The 13,677-nt window shown below is 33.0% G+C and overlaps 1 protein-coding gene across 4 annotated transcripts in view; it reads right to left on the minus strand.

Annotated features, from left to right (window-relative positions):
* Positions 1–13,677, minus strand: part of LOC124359151 (protein furry) — a 693,398-nt gene that overhangs the window by 559,435 nt on the left and 120,286 nt on the right. For all 4 annotated transcript variants that reach the window (XM_046811657.1, XM_046811647.1, XM_046811664.1 and 1 more), the window contains one exon: positions 4,299–4,459. In XM_046811657.1, the coding sequence (XP_046667613.1) occupies positions 4,299–4,459 (161 nt within the window). The remainder of the gene's footprint in view (positions 1–4,298; positions 4,460–13,677) is intronic.

A 13,677-nucleotide genomic window follows, 5' to 3' on the forward strand; every position in this document is an offset into this window, starting at 1 on the left:
TAAATAATCGAGACATTTTAGGGGTCTGGGTACTTTTTGTTTTCTTTTAGTTCACTAAGTTTTGAGACTTGGTAAAAAATCACAGGACAAAATAAATTAGTAAATTAGAAGATAGATTGAGAAGGCTTACAACCCTCAAAGGACGATTTTGATACTTGGTGGTTAGGCACCAAAGAATTTATACATACCGATGATTTTAAAGAAATCAACAGAAGAAGCTTACACCCGTTCTAGAAACAGCTTTAAAAACCGCTGCAGATGTGCACAGTATAAATGCCTTGGAAGGAGGATAGATTATTCATACACGTCCGGTGCAAATAATCTGAGGACTACAAAACCTATTTCAATAACGTCTGTAGAAAAGACATCTACCAAGTTATAAGCTAAGGTTTAGCAATGACTTTTTATCACTTCCATGGGGAAGCATCTAAGGAGATGTTGCTGCTCCCTAATCTGAACAAGGCTACACATTTTTTTTTTTTACTAGGCTACCAGCGACACTTCCTTGGCTGTTTGAACAACAGTTCTCTTCAAGGTGGCAACGCTTTAATGATTTCATTTTCTATAGAATCAATCTTCGATTACTAAATAGATCTGGTCGCCACAGCCCTGAGAAACCAGGCCCTGGCCTTGTCCTGTGAAACGAAATTCAAAAGTTCTAATTTATAACATTTCTCAAATTTTAAATCGTGTTTAGTAATCACATATTTTTCATATTATTTCCTTACGTTTATTTGTAAATTTCAGTTTAAACAAATTAAAAGTCACAAAATAATTGTAATTGTATTGTTTTATTTATTGTAAACAAAATTTTTAAAAAAACAAGTTAACTGCAATAAAACACAAATGAATTTCTAGTATTACACAATAAACTTGTTACGTACAAATGTTGTCAAAACGTTTTCATTTTTTTTTAATCTTTCATGAATGAATGAATGAATAATTTTTTTACTTGCATGTGAGAATACTCAACAAACACACTCACTTTTTGTTGTAGCCTGTACATGGACTACACAAGAGAAATTAGGGTCAAATGGCTCTTTTTGATTTGAAAATAAAACCCAAGTATTTTATTAATCTGCAGTATATTTAAAATTTCTTAAAATTTTAAAATCGATTGACTTCCAATGTTAAGATTTTGGGTAAGTAGAATATGCCGACAATTTCAAAATAAATATAACCTAAATACAAACATATATTAAGCTATACCACTATTTGATACAGACACATCTAGTAAATAAAAAAATTATGGTTGCCTGTAAAGTCGGTTTTACGGGCGAAGATTTTACGTGACAACGTCTTTTTCTCGGTAGAATATTTTATTGATATGAATATTATTAAATTGCACAATAGGAACAAGGAATTGAATGAAAATAAGAATTGCACAAATTTTAACTATAGAAATATATTTTGTTTACTAAAACATTGTACATAATTTGAAATTAATTAAAATTTGTTATTGTAAATGGTAAAGTTGAATAAAACATTTACTAAAATTGGAATTTGAAATTCTTGCTAAACACAGTTAAATTCTAACTTCGCGCGTGGTGATTTGTCGGTTTAGTTCGTTTGTTTGGTCGCACTGTTATGACAGGTTAGAGGTTATAATTTGTTATTTTAAATGTTTGACTAGCAATACGCGCTGTTTCTTCTCAATCGACTGAATTACGATTGATTCCAGAGTGATTTAAACTAATAATTTACTTAACACTATCAACATTTGTCAATAGTATGACATAACCTATAAACTCAGTTTCTCAACTTTTGTGTCAATCTAACAATTAATCAATCAATCATAGTTTACGATAATGAAATATCAGTGTACAATTATTTACCTTTATTGTTGTAGTTGTTGTAAATGACGAATCTAAGCACTCCACATTTTCACGAATAAACATAGTTATCTGCTTTATCCCGTGCGGCGGACCCACTGGACGGGCATCGTAACGTTACCGGGCGTTACACTTTTTCATGAGTGACTCCGAGCCGCAACCTAATTTAAGACGTTGTCACGTCAAAAACCAAATAAATACATTTTGTTGAAAAACATTAAAAATATACATACTTTTTGTTGTAAGACTCATACTAAGAGCCCAAATTCCTTTTGCAATACAATATAGTATCTTCTTATATAAAATTCCGTTTTAAAATATTAAATTTCAAATGAAAAGTAGTCAACAGATGTTTTATTATATACCTAGAAAGGTTGAAACGTTTTGTTACTCTCCGAGTTAATACATCTCATGTGTAAAACACATGTTTCTGACAACAACAAGATTCTTTACTGAATTTGGGAAAAGTTTGAGGCATCACCAGTCGCATCAACACATCATTGTGTGTTAAGGATGTAGGCTGTGAGAAATAACAAAAACAAAGGTCATAAGGAACCACTTGTTATTCTGGCCGGTCCGAGAGACAACAATACACGCCAGATGGGTAATTAGAGTTTGCCCATTTCAGTGATGAACATTGTCCAAAACTCTAAGTTAAAATTATTAAATATATCTATCCATTGTTCCATTCATAGTTTAAAAACGGCAGTATATTGCTGAGAAATGTCCAAATACGGTATGTATGATCTGTTGTCTTACAAGAAGTTATTATTGAGTTATTCTCCAGTGTTTGTATAATAGCAATTTGCACACGCTTTTATAAGTAAATCAGATCTTCCGAGGTAGAAATGTCCAAATACGGTATGTATGATCTGTTGTCTTACAAAAAGTTATTATTGAGTTATTCTCCAGTGTTTGTATAATAGCAATTTGCACACGCTTTTATAAGTAAATCACATCTTCCGAGGTAGAAATGTCCAAATACGGTATGTATGATCTGTTGTCTTACAAGAAATTATTATTGAGTTATTCTCCAGTGTTTGTATAATAGCAATTTGCACACGCTTTTATAAGTAAATCAGATCTTCCGAGGTAGAAATGTCCAAATACAGTATGTATGATCTGTTGTCTTACAAGAAATTATTATTGAGTTATTCTCCAGTGTTTGTATAATAGCAATTTGCACACGCTTTTATAAGTAAATCACATCTTCCGAGGTAGAAATGTCCAATTTTCAAAACGTGTAATTTAATTAATACATTAAAATGTGATTTTGCGCAATTAAAAATCCTTTCAAAATTATCATAAATCTTGTAATTCAAAAGTAATGAAAATAATAATAAATCACATCATCATAATAAGCACTCATCAAAGAGATAATTATTACAACTTATTTAACATCAAAGCTGCCAACCTACAAAGTTCAAGAAGTAATACTTGTTATTCAGGTTAAAACTCTCATTACGAACTTGAGCGCCGTCACTTAAATATTCATTAATGCCTTTATACAGTAATTATAACTAATCCCAGGTATTGAAATTTCGTTCCAATATTATGACTGTGAAATTGCTTTTTTAAGACTTAATCTTCCTCTTCATTTGACGAGTACTTATAGGAGCTGGTTAAACTATTTCCAACCATTAGTTTTACTTTTTAAGCAACTACTTTCGAAATATGATCTTCTTTCTTGGAAAATTGATATAACAATGGTATAATAAGTAACAAACTTACAGTATGTATACTATTGTACAAAAATGAAACGGCGTAATCGGATAAGAATAAAAATTCCACCAAAAATTGCAATTTTGCCAGGTTATTCTTACTAAATGTTCATTTTGTATTCCTAGATCAAATGGTTGTGCGATCAATAATCAAACTTTTCCTGGATTATAAAAATCATGTCCGCAATACTTACACTATGAAAAATATCTCTTTACATGAAAGTTAATAATAAATCAAATTAATTCAGCATCAATGAAAATTGTATGCCATGTTATTAATAAGACCTACCCATTCAACAATATCATTGTTAGAACAGAACTACTCAAACTTATACTTCTTCAGGCTGAGTCAGTGATTTAACCCAAAATTGTAGTAGAGGTTTAATGTTTTTTAGTAAATGTTTCTTCAAAACAAAAACCTATCACATCCCGTTACAACAAAGTATTTTTACTTAAACCTTGTGGAAAATAATTCTAAGCAATCACTCACTAAACATTTTCAATAAGGATGTTGATTAAAGTTTGTAAATAGTACTTAGACAACAATTTAAATTGTTGATATTGTTATCATCAGAGCGAAGCGGAAACCATACATACACATATCTTCTTTCACCACATCAACCAGACAAATAGAATGACCAGGTATTCAATAACCAGAATCCACTCTATATTAAAGTTTTATTGACACAAACAACACACACTGCAGGGTTAAGTACTCAAGACCGTAGACGTAAAGTGGACTCACCGGTATCGCCCTCTGCAGGAAGTGGTCCGACGGCCCCGAAGAACCTCTTGTCCAGCACCTGCAGCAACTGTAGAGCCGTCTCGTGGACGTGGGTGCGTGGACATCCGGTGTTCATCAGAGTCACATTTATAATCGCGGTGTAATGATCGCAAGGGTATTCCCTGCAACAAAATATTAACTGTTCAAGTGCTAGTTAAACCACCATATCATCGGTACTCTGTACACTTTATATCATAATATATGATTAGAAGCGTAAATTGACTAACTATTTAAAGTGGTAAAAATCCTAAGCGCTGTACATGCCAACTAATATTTTCTTACTTTGTGAATTCGACCCCACGTATAGTAAGTATTGTTAAACAATAGTTCCTAAGAATTGTGTTTTTAATAACATGTAACATTCCAAATAGTCCGGGAGACTAGGCAATGGGATTAAATCTTAAAATAAATCAAAATAAATTTGAAGTTATAAGTGTTGGGTCTATTTTATACAGTATTACAATAATCGTGTTTCAATAGACTACATATCAAAATTTCGTTATAAATTTTAATTGTCAAATTAAACAAAAAAACTCCACAGTGCAAAGAAATATTAAATTAATTAAGAAAACCCTAATACAAAAAGGAATAGGACAAAAAGTTATATACTTTGTTACCTGACACCATTCTCATGTTCATTATCATTACTCAAAACAAAAAATTTATAAAAATATTAAAAATATAAAGTCAAATAAATTTCAAATATACAGTAAATTTAAAAATATATAAAATTACTTGTAGTCGGTTTTATATAAACTAAAATCGGTAAATGTGTAAAGCGTTCTCCTAAATAGCTAGCTTAATGTTTCATAGCTCAAACTTAAAAGTTACTTAAAGTTATGTAAATTGTTAACAGAAAATCTACGAACGACAGGACAGGACAGGCGAGCGATAATTTATTACTATCCTTTCTGTCTATGAATACTAAAAGATTTTAATGCACAGCTATCAAACGTCAGTTAAAAACTCATGTAAGCAATAATACATTAAAACTAAGTATTGAATACTAAGGTGAACTGTGTTGATTTGTTGAGCGTCCACACAGTGGTGGCACTCGAGTGTAATTTGTTACAATTTCAATGAAAGAAAGTTTAAAAGTAACAGTTTAGTTTTCAAACTATACATTTGATAAAATTTCTCTCTACTGTGAGACTACATCTGCACCTAGGAGGTACTATAATGTAATTGGCACATTAAATAATTGTGTCACTATTACAAAATTATTTCCTTTTACTAACGAGTTTTTTACTAATCCAATGTAGTATTCAATAAAAGGACGAGAAAAAAATCTACAAGAAAACCTATTTAGATCTTATAATTTATGTTAACGTTTGTTTCAAAACACAGACCGCATACTATACACTAGTTTGGTTAGATCAAAAGACTGTTAAACAACAAAATGTCTCATTCAATTAGTTAAATCGAATTACAATAAATATTATTTTTTAATTTGCATAACCCACTTCAATAATAAATTGCTACGCTATTACAACCGAGCAGATATTTTCGGATGTAAAATTCCATCCCTTACGAGGTCCCGAGCTGATTCGCCACCTGATAGCGACACATAAATAAGAGGCATGCTTCACCAGCTAGCCTAAGTTATCGGAGCCCCACATCTACGTCCAGCTTAACAAGGGTGGCACATCTCTCACTCGACAGTGTAACACTGATTGCTGTGTTAAACTATCAACACGATCTCCATTATTCTCTTACCGCCCTTCACGCCTTGCTCTAGCAGACAGATTATTGCTTCTTTCATGTGGCTTCGGTTTAATTACATTTGCATTCATAATTACATTCATTTATATTCAAATTTGTATTTCGATTAAAATATTAATCCCGATACTGCTGTACAACTATATCCCCTATATCTTACGTATTACTACGATGATCAATACTGGAAACATTCTTAGCAACAAAATCAAAAGTCATACGGCACTTGTACACAAAATTTAATAAAATATTAATTTGTTTTAATGTACATTTTGATCAATAATATTTTATAATCTTAGTAAATATTTTACTAATAACACTTGTACACTTGTACATTTCATTGAATAAAAACTTACTATCAATGAGTCATTTCAAAAGCATACCACTTTTTTCCTATTGATTTCTCGGAAACAAAAGGCGTACTTCCCCAAAAGTCGTTCATTAGTAGTTACTACTAGCAGTAAATAGTAATAAGAAAGTATCGACATAGAAACATTGAAACATTCAATGAAATAGAAATACCTAATTACTATACCATAGGTGGAGGTATGGTTATCTTATGTCACATGTATACAATTATTACTAGTTCCTTAGTTCCTTACTTAAAAAATTAAATATAACTAAGAATAAATATATGTAAGGTTCGTCATACTTATAATAAACACTAAGAAACTGTTTAAACTATGAAATAATATGATAGTATAAACTAGACGTTAGACACAAAATATATTGTACGTTCACATTTGTTTAATATCCCACTGATTACTAAACTGAGGTTGCATCCTAGGGTCTTAGTTATGGATTTTTAATGATGCTTTCCTCTTTAAAGAACTAATGTATGAACGATAATACTCAACTTAATATTCTATTGTGATTATGGTTTTCAGTCTTAGACACTTGTTCTTTGACTGATATCCTCAAAACTAGTCCATGAGCCAAGATCAAATTTGAATTCTATCGATGGTTTTCTTTGAAATTAATATAAAAATGTGTCATAGAAAGAAATTAACCATGAGCCGCGCTAGTTGTAGCGGAAGGCGAAATAGGAGCATATCAAGACGGTTAAAAATATGAAATGATAATTTTTCTCAGATCTTAGTTAAAGTTGTGACATTCTGTCTCTTATTTTCTTGTCCGAAGGTGATGTAACTATTATTTATGTGTATGACGGTCGGGTTTAAGTGTATTAAGTAAGGACAAATATTATCTGAGAAAATATTATCGTGTTACTTTCTTAACCCTTTTTATACCATCCCATTTTGAACTCCAACAAAACCAGTGTGCCATCCTATCAATTTCCTTCTAAGGAAAATTCCCTCCATAGATTTCAAGTAAAACCAGTTTGTGTGTACAAATTGCAAATTGTCTCTCGGCTCCTGGACGTAATTTAATGCCCTCAATTAACCACGAGAACATTTACTGCTATTACTGGTACCACCTTTCAGGTAAGAAAACATGTTTAAAACTAAAAAGTTTCGTGAAGAAAACTAAACTCGTTTTCCTGGTGCTAAGTATTATTTTTAGTTCTACAACTCAATGATAATTCTCAAAATTATGAACATTTTATTTTCATAAACATGTTTCCAATCCTCAATTATACAATGAATTTATTTTGACACCACATCTTTAAGCAGCAGTTGAGGATCCTCAGTTCAGAACAGCCAATAATAGAATATCCTTCACTGCAAACACGGATGTAAGAGCAAGAGAGAAGAATCAACCAAGCTAAGTTCAACATAACTTGGTGACGGGGACTGATGTGTTTGAAGTTGATGTAGGACTCTAAGGAGTTGTATCAACAAAGCATGACTGAACTTTCACAATCAAAGTAGAATGTACAAGTTAAATCGTATACATGTTGGAAATGTCTGTACTGGAATTCCTTTAATTCCATACAAACAACGTGTGCTTCGCATGGCCGTATATAAGAGGGGGAAGGTTTGTTTTAAGCTAGAGCACATTTATGAGGGTTTTAAAGGTACTTTATATACTTTCGAACCACCCAGTGTGTCAACTTCCACTTCCCCCAAATAATCAAAATATTCACCCTGAATCACTGATATGTATGTGTGTACACACACAAATTTTAACATATTTCTAGATGTGCTAGAAACCTACAATTTGTCAGGTAATTTTTACCATATAATCAACAGATAAAGTCCGAAAGCCGGATATTTTTACTTTTAAACCCCACTTTTTCACCCTTGCAGGCCTTTTGAACAATTAGTGCTAGCTCGACGAAAAATCACAAGTGTGGAATGAAGTGAACTGCAGGCGAAGTGACCTTTTGTCCTATCTCTTACAGCAAATTGACAAAACACTCGCTTAGTTGAAATTCCAGTGATTTTCACGATGGTGATTTGAACCCGATAGTAGCCGAACTGTTGGTCGAAGCTCAAAAGACATTAGCCAGCCCAAGCTCATGGCCCTTGTTTTGGATAACTAATAATATGTGTTCAATACCTGGATCTACACAAGCCAGCTTGGCACGCTCAAAACACAGATCTTAAAAGATGTAGACGGCCACCCCACCTCAGCGATCGGCTCATAACGGTTAATCTCTATTGAAGGATTCCCGCAGAAGTCAGGTTCCAGACCGCCCATCAGTACTTCGGAGTCGGCGCATGGCGCCTGGGAAAGTCTCTGCTAAGACAGTTTCTAAAAGAGAAAAGAGCAGCGAGACGTCCCTCCTAATTAAATGTCGGCCATCCCGGCCACGGTCTCTCCTAGACTACCAACAGTTTGCCTCCACAACAGTAACAATTAAATTGTTACACATAAGTTCCAGCTGACTATTAATTTGGCCAACACCCGCACAGGGACCTGCGAGCCGAAGGCGATATGTCTAGACGCCACTGTGTCCTTGTTTATCATAGATAATTACAAGTAAACATACAGGACGATTTCAAGTAGTCTTGTTTCTACAACATACTTCTATCTTCAAGCAGTAAGGTTATATAATATTTACTCAGCACCCACGTATTTACCTCCCATGTGTGCCACTACAATTACAATCTCAACAAGAGACATTCTTTAAATAAATTATTTTTTAATAATTCCAGTTTTCTGACACAATTTAAGTATAAAGTTTATATTGTCAAGGTTGATACAAAATATAAGTTGCAAGTAATTATTTATAAATGACATTAGCTGACAAGCAAGACCAATATTAAATAGAAATCTACTGTAACTAACATACGTTTACAAGATATTATTAAAAAAAATTATGGTTGCCTGTAAAGTCGGTTTTACGGGCGAAGTTTTTACGTGACAACGTCTTTTTCTCGGTAGAATATTTATTGATATGAATATTATTAAATTGCACAATAGGAACAAGGAATTGAATGAAAATAAGAATTGCACAAATTTTAACTATAGAAATATATTTTGTTTACTAAAACATTGTACATAATTTGAAATTAATTAAAATTTGTTATTGTAAATGGTAAAGTTGAATAAAACATTTACTAAAATTGGAATTTGAAATTCTTGCTAAACACAGTTAAATTCTAACTCCGCGCGTGGTGATTGGTCGGTTTAGTTCGTTTGTTTGGTCGCACTGTTATGACAGGTTAGAGGTTATAATTTGTTATTTTAAATGTTTGACTAGCAATACGCGCTGTTTCTTCTCAATCGACTGAATTACGATTGATTGCAGAGTGATTTAAACTAATAATTTACTTAACACTATCAACATTTGTCAATAGTATGACATAACCTATAAACTCAGTTTCTCAACTTTTGTGTCAATCTAACAATTAATCAATCAATCATAGTTTACGATAATGAAATATCAGTGTACAATTATTTACCTTTATTGTTGTAGTTGTTGTAAATGACGAATCTAAGCACTCCACATTTTCACGAATAAACATAGTTATCTGCTTTATCCCGTGCGGCGGACCCACAGTTATCTGCTTTATCCCGGACCCACTTTTCTGTGAAATTGTACACTGTTGTGTTTAGTGCTAACCTAAAAACTTCTATGGATTCTTCAAGCACAGGTATGTACTTTGTTTATAATGCATTATTGAACTATAAGAATAACTTTTTCATTCATAAAATGTAGCAGACAGTCATAAATGTTGTCGTGGTAAAAAAATTCTTATAAATTAATCTTCCGAGAGCATTTTAATTATGAGTTAAACGGAGTTAAGCTAAATGTCTTGCATAGACATATTCTATGAACCTTTTACTTGACTTATTAAGAGAAAAACCTTCCGCCACTTTCCGCCCCTTTGTTTTATTGCAATTTAAGTAAAAGAGGTTTTAATAACAAAATAATTCAAATATTTTTAATTCCGTAATAAAACAGTAGTTTTTTGTCGGCAGGTTCTAGTGCGGAGCCCTCGATGACAATACAGTGAGAGGACTTGTTCAAAATTATTAAAACAGTGCAAAAATGAAGAATTTGGACAAAAAAACTGGACTTTCTTGAAGAAAAACTCTCAGAAATAACCAAATGCCCCAGTGATAAAATTAATTTACTCCGCGATAGTTTAAAGTCTTTTAGACATCATTTTAAGCTTAAGTGGTCTGCGGCCAGCTACAAAGAATGCCGTTTTCGGAAAGCAAATGTACAATGGCTCGAGGGATCAATATCTCTATCTGATTGGCGACGACACCATAACCCCGGCCGTCCTTCAAAGGAATTCCAGGAAAGTAGTGAGCGAAGCAAGAGGCGCAAAACAGAAAATGTACGGTCAGGAAGTACCTCATGAAGAGTTAACCTACGCTGCAGTAATGAGCGAAAGAGCCTCAGGCAACAAAGACCTTTCTAAGCTCATAAAACAGGCCTCATTAACCCCGACAAGAGCCACCAAATATAGAAAAATTATCAGTTCGGCTGAGAAATGTGCTAAAAGTGGCAAGCTGACCGTAACAGAGGCACTAATTAAGTATGTGGAGGCAGATTTAACCCGTAAACAATATAATGTGATAAGAAGTGGGCAAGAAGATATATACCCGTGTTATTCCCTGCTGCAAAGAGAGAAAAAAGAATGCTATCCTAAAGATATCAGCATCTCTGAAATAAAAGCTGAAGTACGTGTTCAAAATCTTCTCGACCACACCACTCAACGTCTTTGCTTGTATCTAGAAGAAGTATTAATAAACGGCAAGTGATACCGAGTTGCAGAATATGATACTAATCAGCAAATGGGGATGCGATGGCTCGAAAGCACAAGAAATTTCAAACAGATGTTTGAAAACAAATCCGATTCTGATGCCCATGTCTTCATCAGCTCATTAGTACCACTAAGACTCACGAGCAATGTGGAATGGCACACAAAAGTTTTGGTGGCAGAATCCTGCTCCTTCGTCTTCACGATTCTGCCGCCCGATAAGGATTCAGGTTTGTGCATGAAAGTAATGAAGTGACTCGATCCGAAAATAGAGACATATTCAAAACCAAACTGAAAACTTTAATCCTACGGAATTTGAGACCAACAACAAACCCGTAAAGTATCACATACTCTTGTGCTCACTATGGTAGATGGCAAAGTGTGCAATGCTGCTACTAATACAACATCAACGATGAAGTGCTACATATGCAAACAGACAAGCAAAGAATTCAATGAGTTGAAAAACTGTTGAAGAAAGTTCCATAGATCCGAGCCACGCTTTAAATTTGGACTATCTGTTTTGCATGCACGAATTCGATTTTTAGAAACATGCCTCCACATAGCATACAAACTGCCTCTTCAAAAAATGGAGACTAAACAAGGAGGAAAAGAAAATTTCAGCTGAGAAGAAAAAAAGCAGATTCAGGACGCATTTCGGGATCAAATGGGCTTGCATATAGATGTGCCTAAGGCTGGATTTGGTAATACCAATGATGGTAACACATCAAGAAGGTTTTTTGCCGATCCAGTAAAATACTTCAAGAATCACAGGGATAAACATAGAGTTCCTCAAGAAGCTAAAAGTGATTTTAGAAGTTCTGGCAAGTGGGTTCCCTATTGACACGGAAAAGTTTTCTGTGTATCTTCGATCCACAGCTGAACTGTATGTGGAGTTGTATAAATGGCACCCTATGACCCCCACTCTTCATAAAATGTTATGTCACGGAGCTTTGGTCATTGAACATGCTTCTCCTACCAATCGGCCAATTATCAGAGGAGGCGGCCGAATCACGCAACAAAGCATTTCCGCTTTATACAGGCAAAACGTTGCTAGAAAAATTTTTCGAGAAAGGACTGCATCCAAGATGTGATGAATCGCCTCCTTCTCACTTCAGACGTCTACCTCAGCTGCAGCAGTAGAATGCTGATAAAAAAGAAGCGGAAACCGTTCTCAGCAGAAACTTTGGCGTTTCTAAAAGCAGACGAGTTCGAGTGTTCTGCTAGCACGAGTACTGATGAAACTAGCGAAAGTGACGGTGATGACTATTAGTAATAAGTACTACTTCCACTTCCTTTCGGACCTTCATACATAATTGTAATTGTATATTAATATTGTTGTATTGTTATTTGTATTTATTATTAATATAGTATGTTAGATAATGTATTTGTGCCCAAACCGGCAAATGCTTTTGCAAATAGTTTGTGCCATATTTTTTGTGCCATAGGCTGTACACTAGATTTTATTTGTTGTGACTACATATATCTATTTATTTATATTATTTGTTTAAACTATTAGACTTAGATATTATAAAATTGTGTGTTTTTTCTCAGGGTTAGATTTTAAATTTTTTGATAGTTAATAAGAGAATAGTGAATTCAACAATGATGTTCTTCTCTTTTGCATTTAGTTTATAATTTTGTTTACTTTCGTTTGTATACGGTTGTTTTATTATATACCTTTTTATTTGAATAAGCTAATATTTGCAATGTATAGAGTATATTTAATTTAGTTTACTTTGGTGAGTAAAAAAATATAACAATAAATCAGACACCTATGGATTTTATTTATATATATATATATATATATATATATATATATATATATATATATTGGTTTTTTTATTTTTATCCCATTTTGATTTTTTTACTAATAATTGTTACATATAAATTCGAAAAATGGTATAGGAATAATTATTATTGATCTAAACAGTCATTTGGCACTAAATTGTTCCAAAATCACAAAAAATGTAGTTTTGGCCAGCTTTTTGTGGCGTATACCCGTATGTGCGTTGTCACGTCAAAAATGCATACAAAATAAATTATTTTTTTTAAATAACGCGCTATTAATATATTGACGCGATAATATGAATTATTCAAATCTAATTTATCTAACTATTTTATGCAATCCCACAAGTTAAAACTCTTGTTGAGACTACAGTAGTATATTAATGATACGGTTAACACACTAATTAGTTAAAGTTAACAGTAAAATTATGATTACAGAAAGCTCCAATGCAGAAGTCTTGGCAGAGGGATGGTAAACAGTATTTATAACTTGATGTTTCATTAACTCCATATTGCATAACAGTTCATTTGGCATAAATCAACACACAAAGCAAGCTCCTGTATACGTAACATAATTTCAGTTATTCCTCAGATCTGGCTAAATGGTGGATGTTGGCAATTAACACATTAACGCAGTTTTAATTTAAATGCTTACAAAACATATGAAACTGTTGATATTTATGGCTTGATGTTTCATTAACTCCATATTGCATAAC

Source organism: Homalodisca vitripennis, chromosome 1 (assembly GCF_021130785.1).
Source record: "Homalodisca vitripennis isolate AUS2020 chromosome 1, UT_GWSS_2.1, whole genome shotgun sequence".
NCBI classification, from domain to species: Eukaryota; Metazoa; Arthropoda; class Insecta; order Hemiptera; family Cicadellidae; genus Homalodisca; species Homalodisca vitripennis.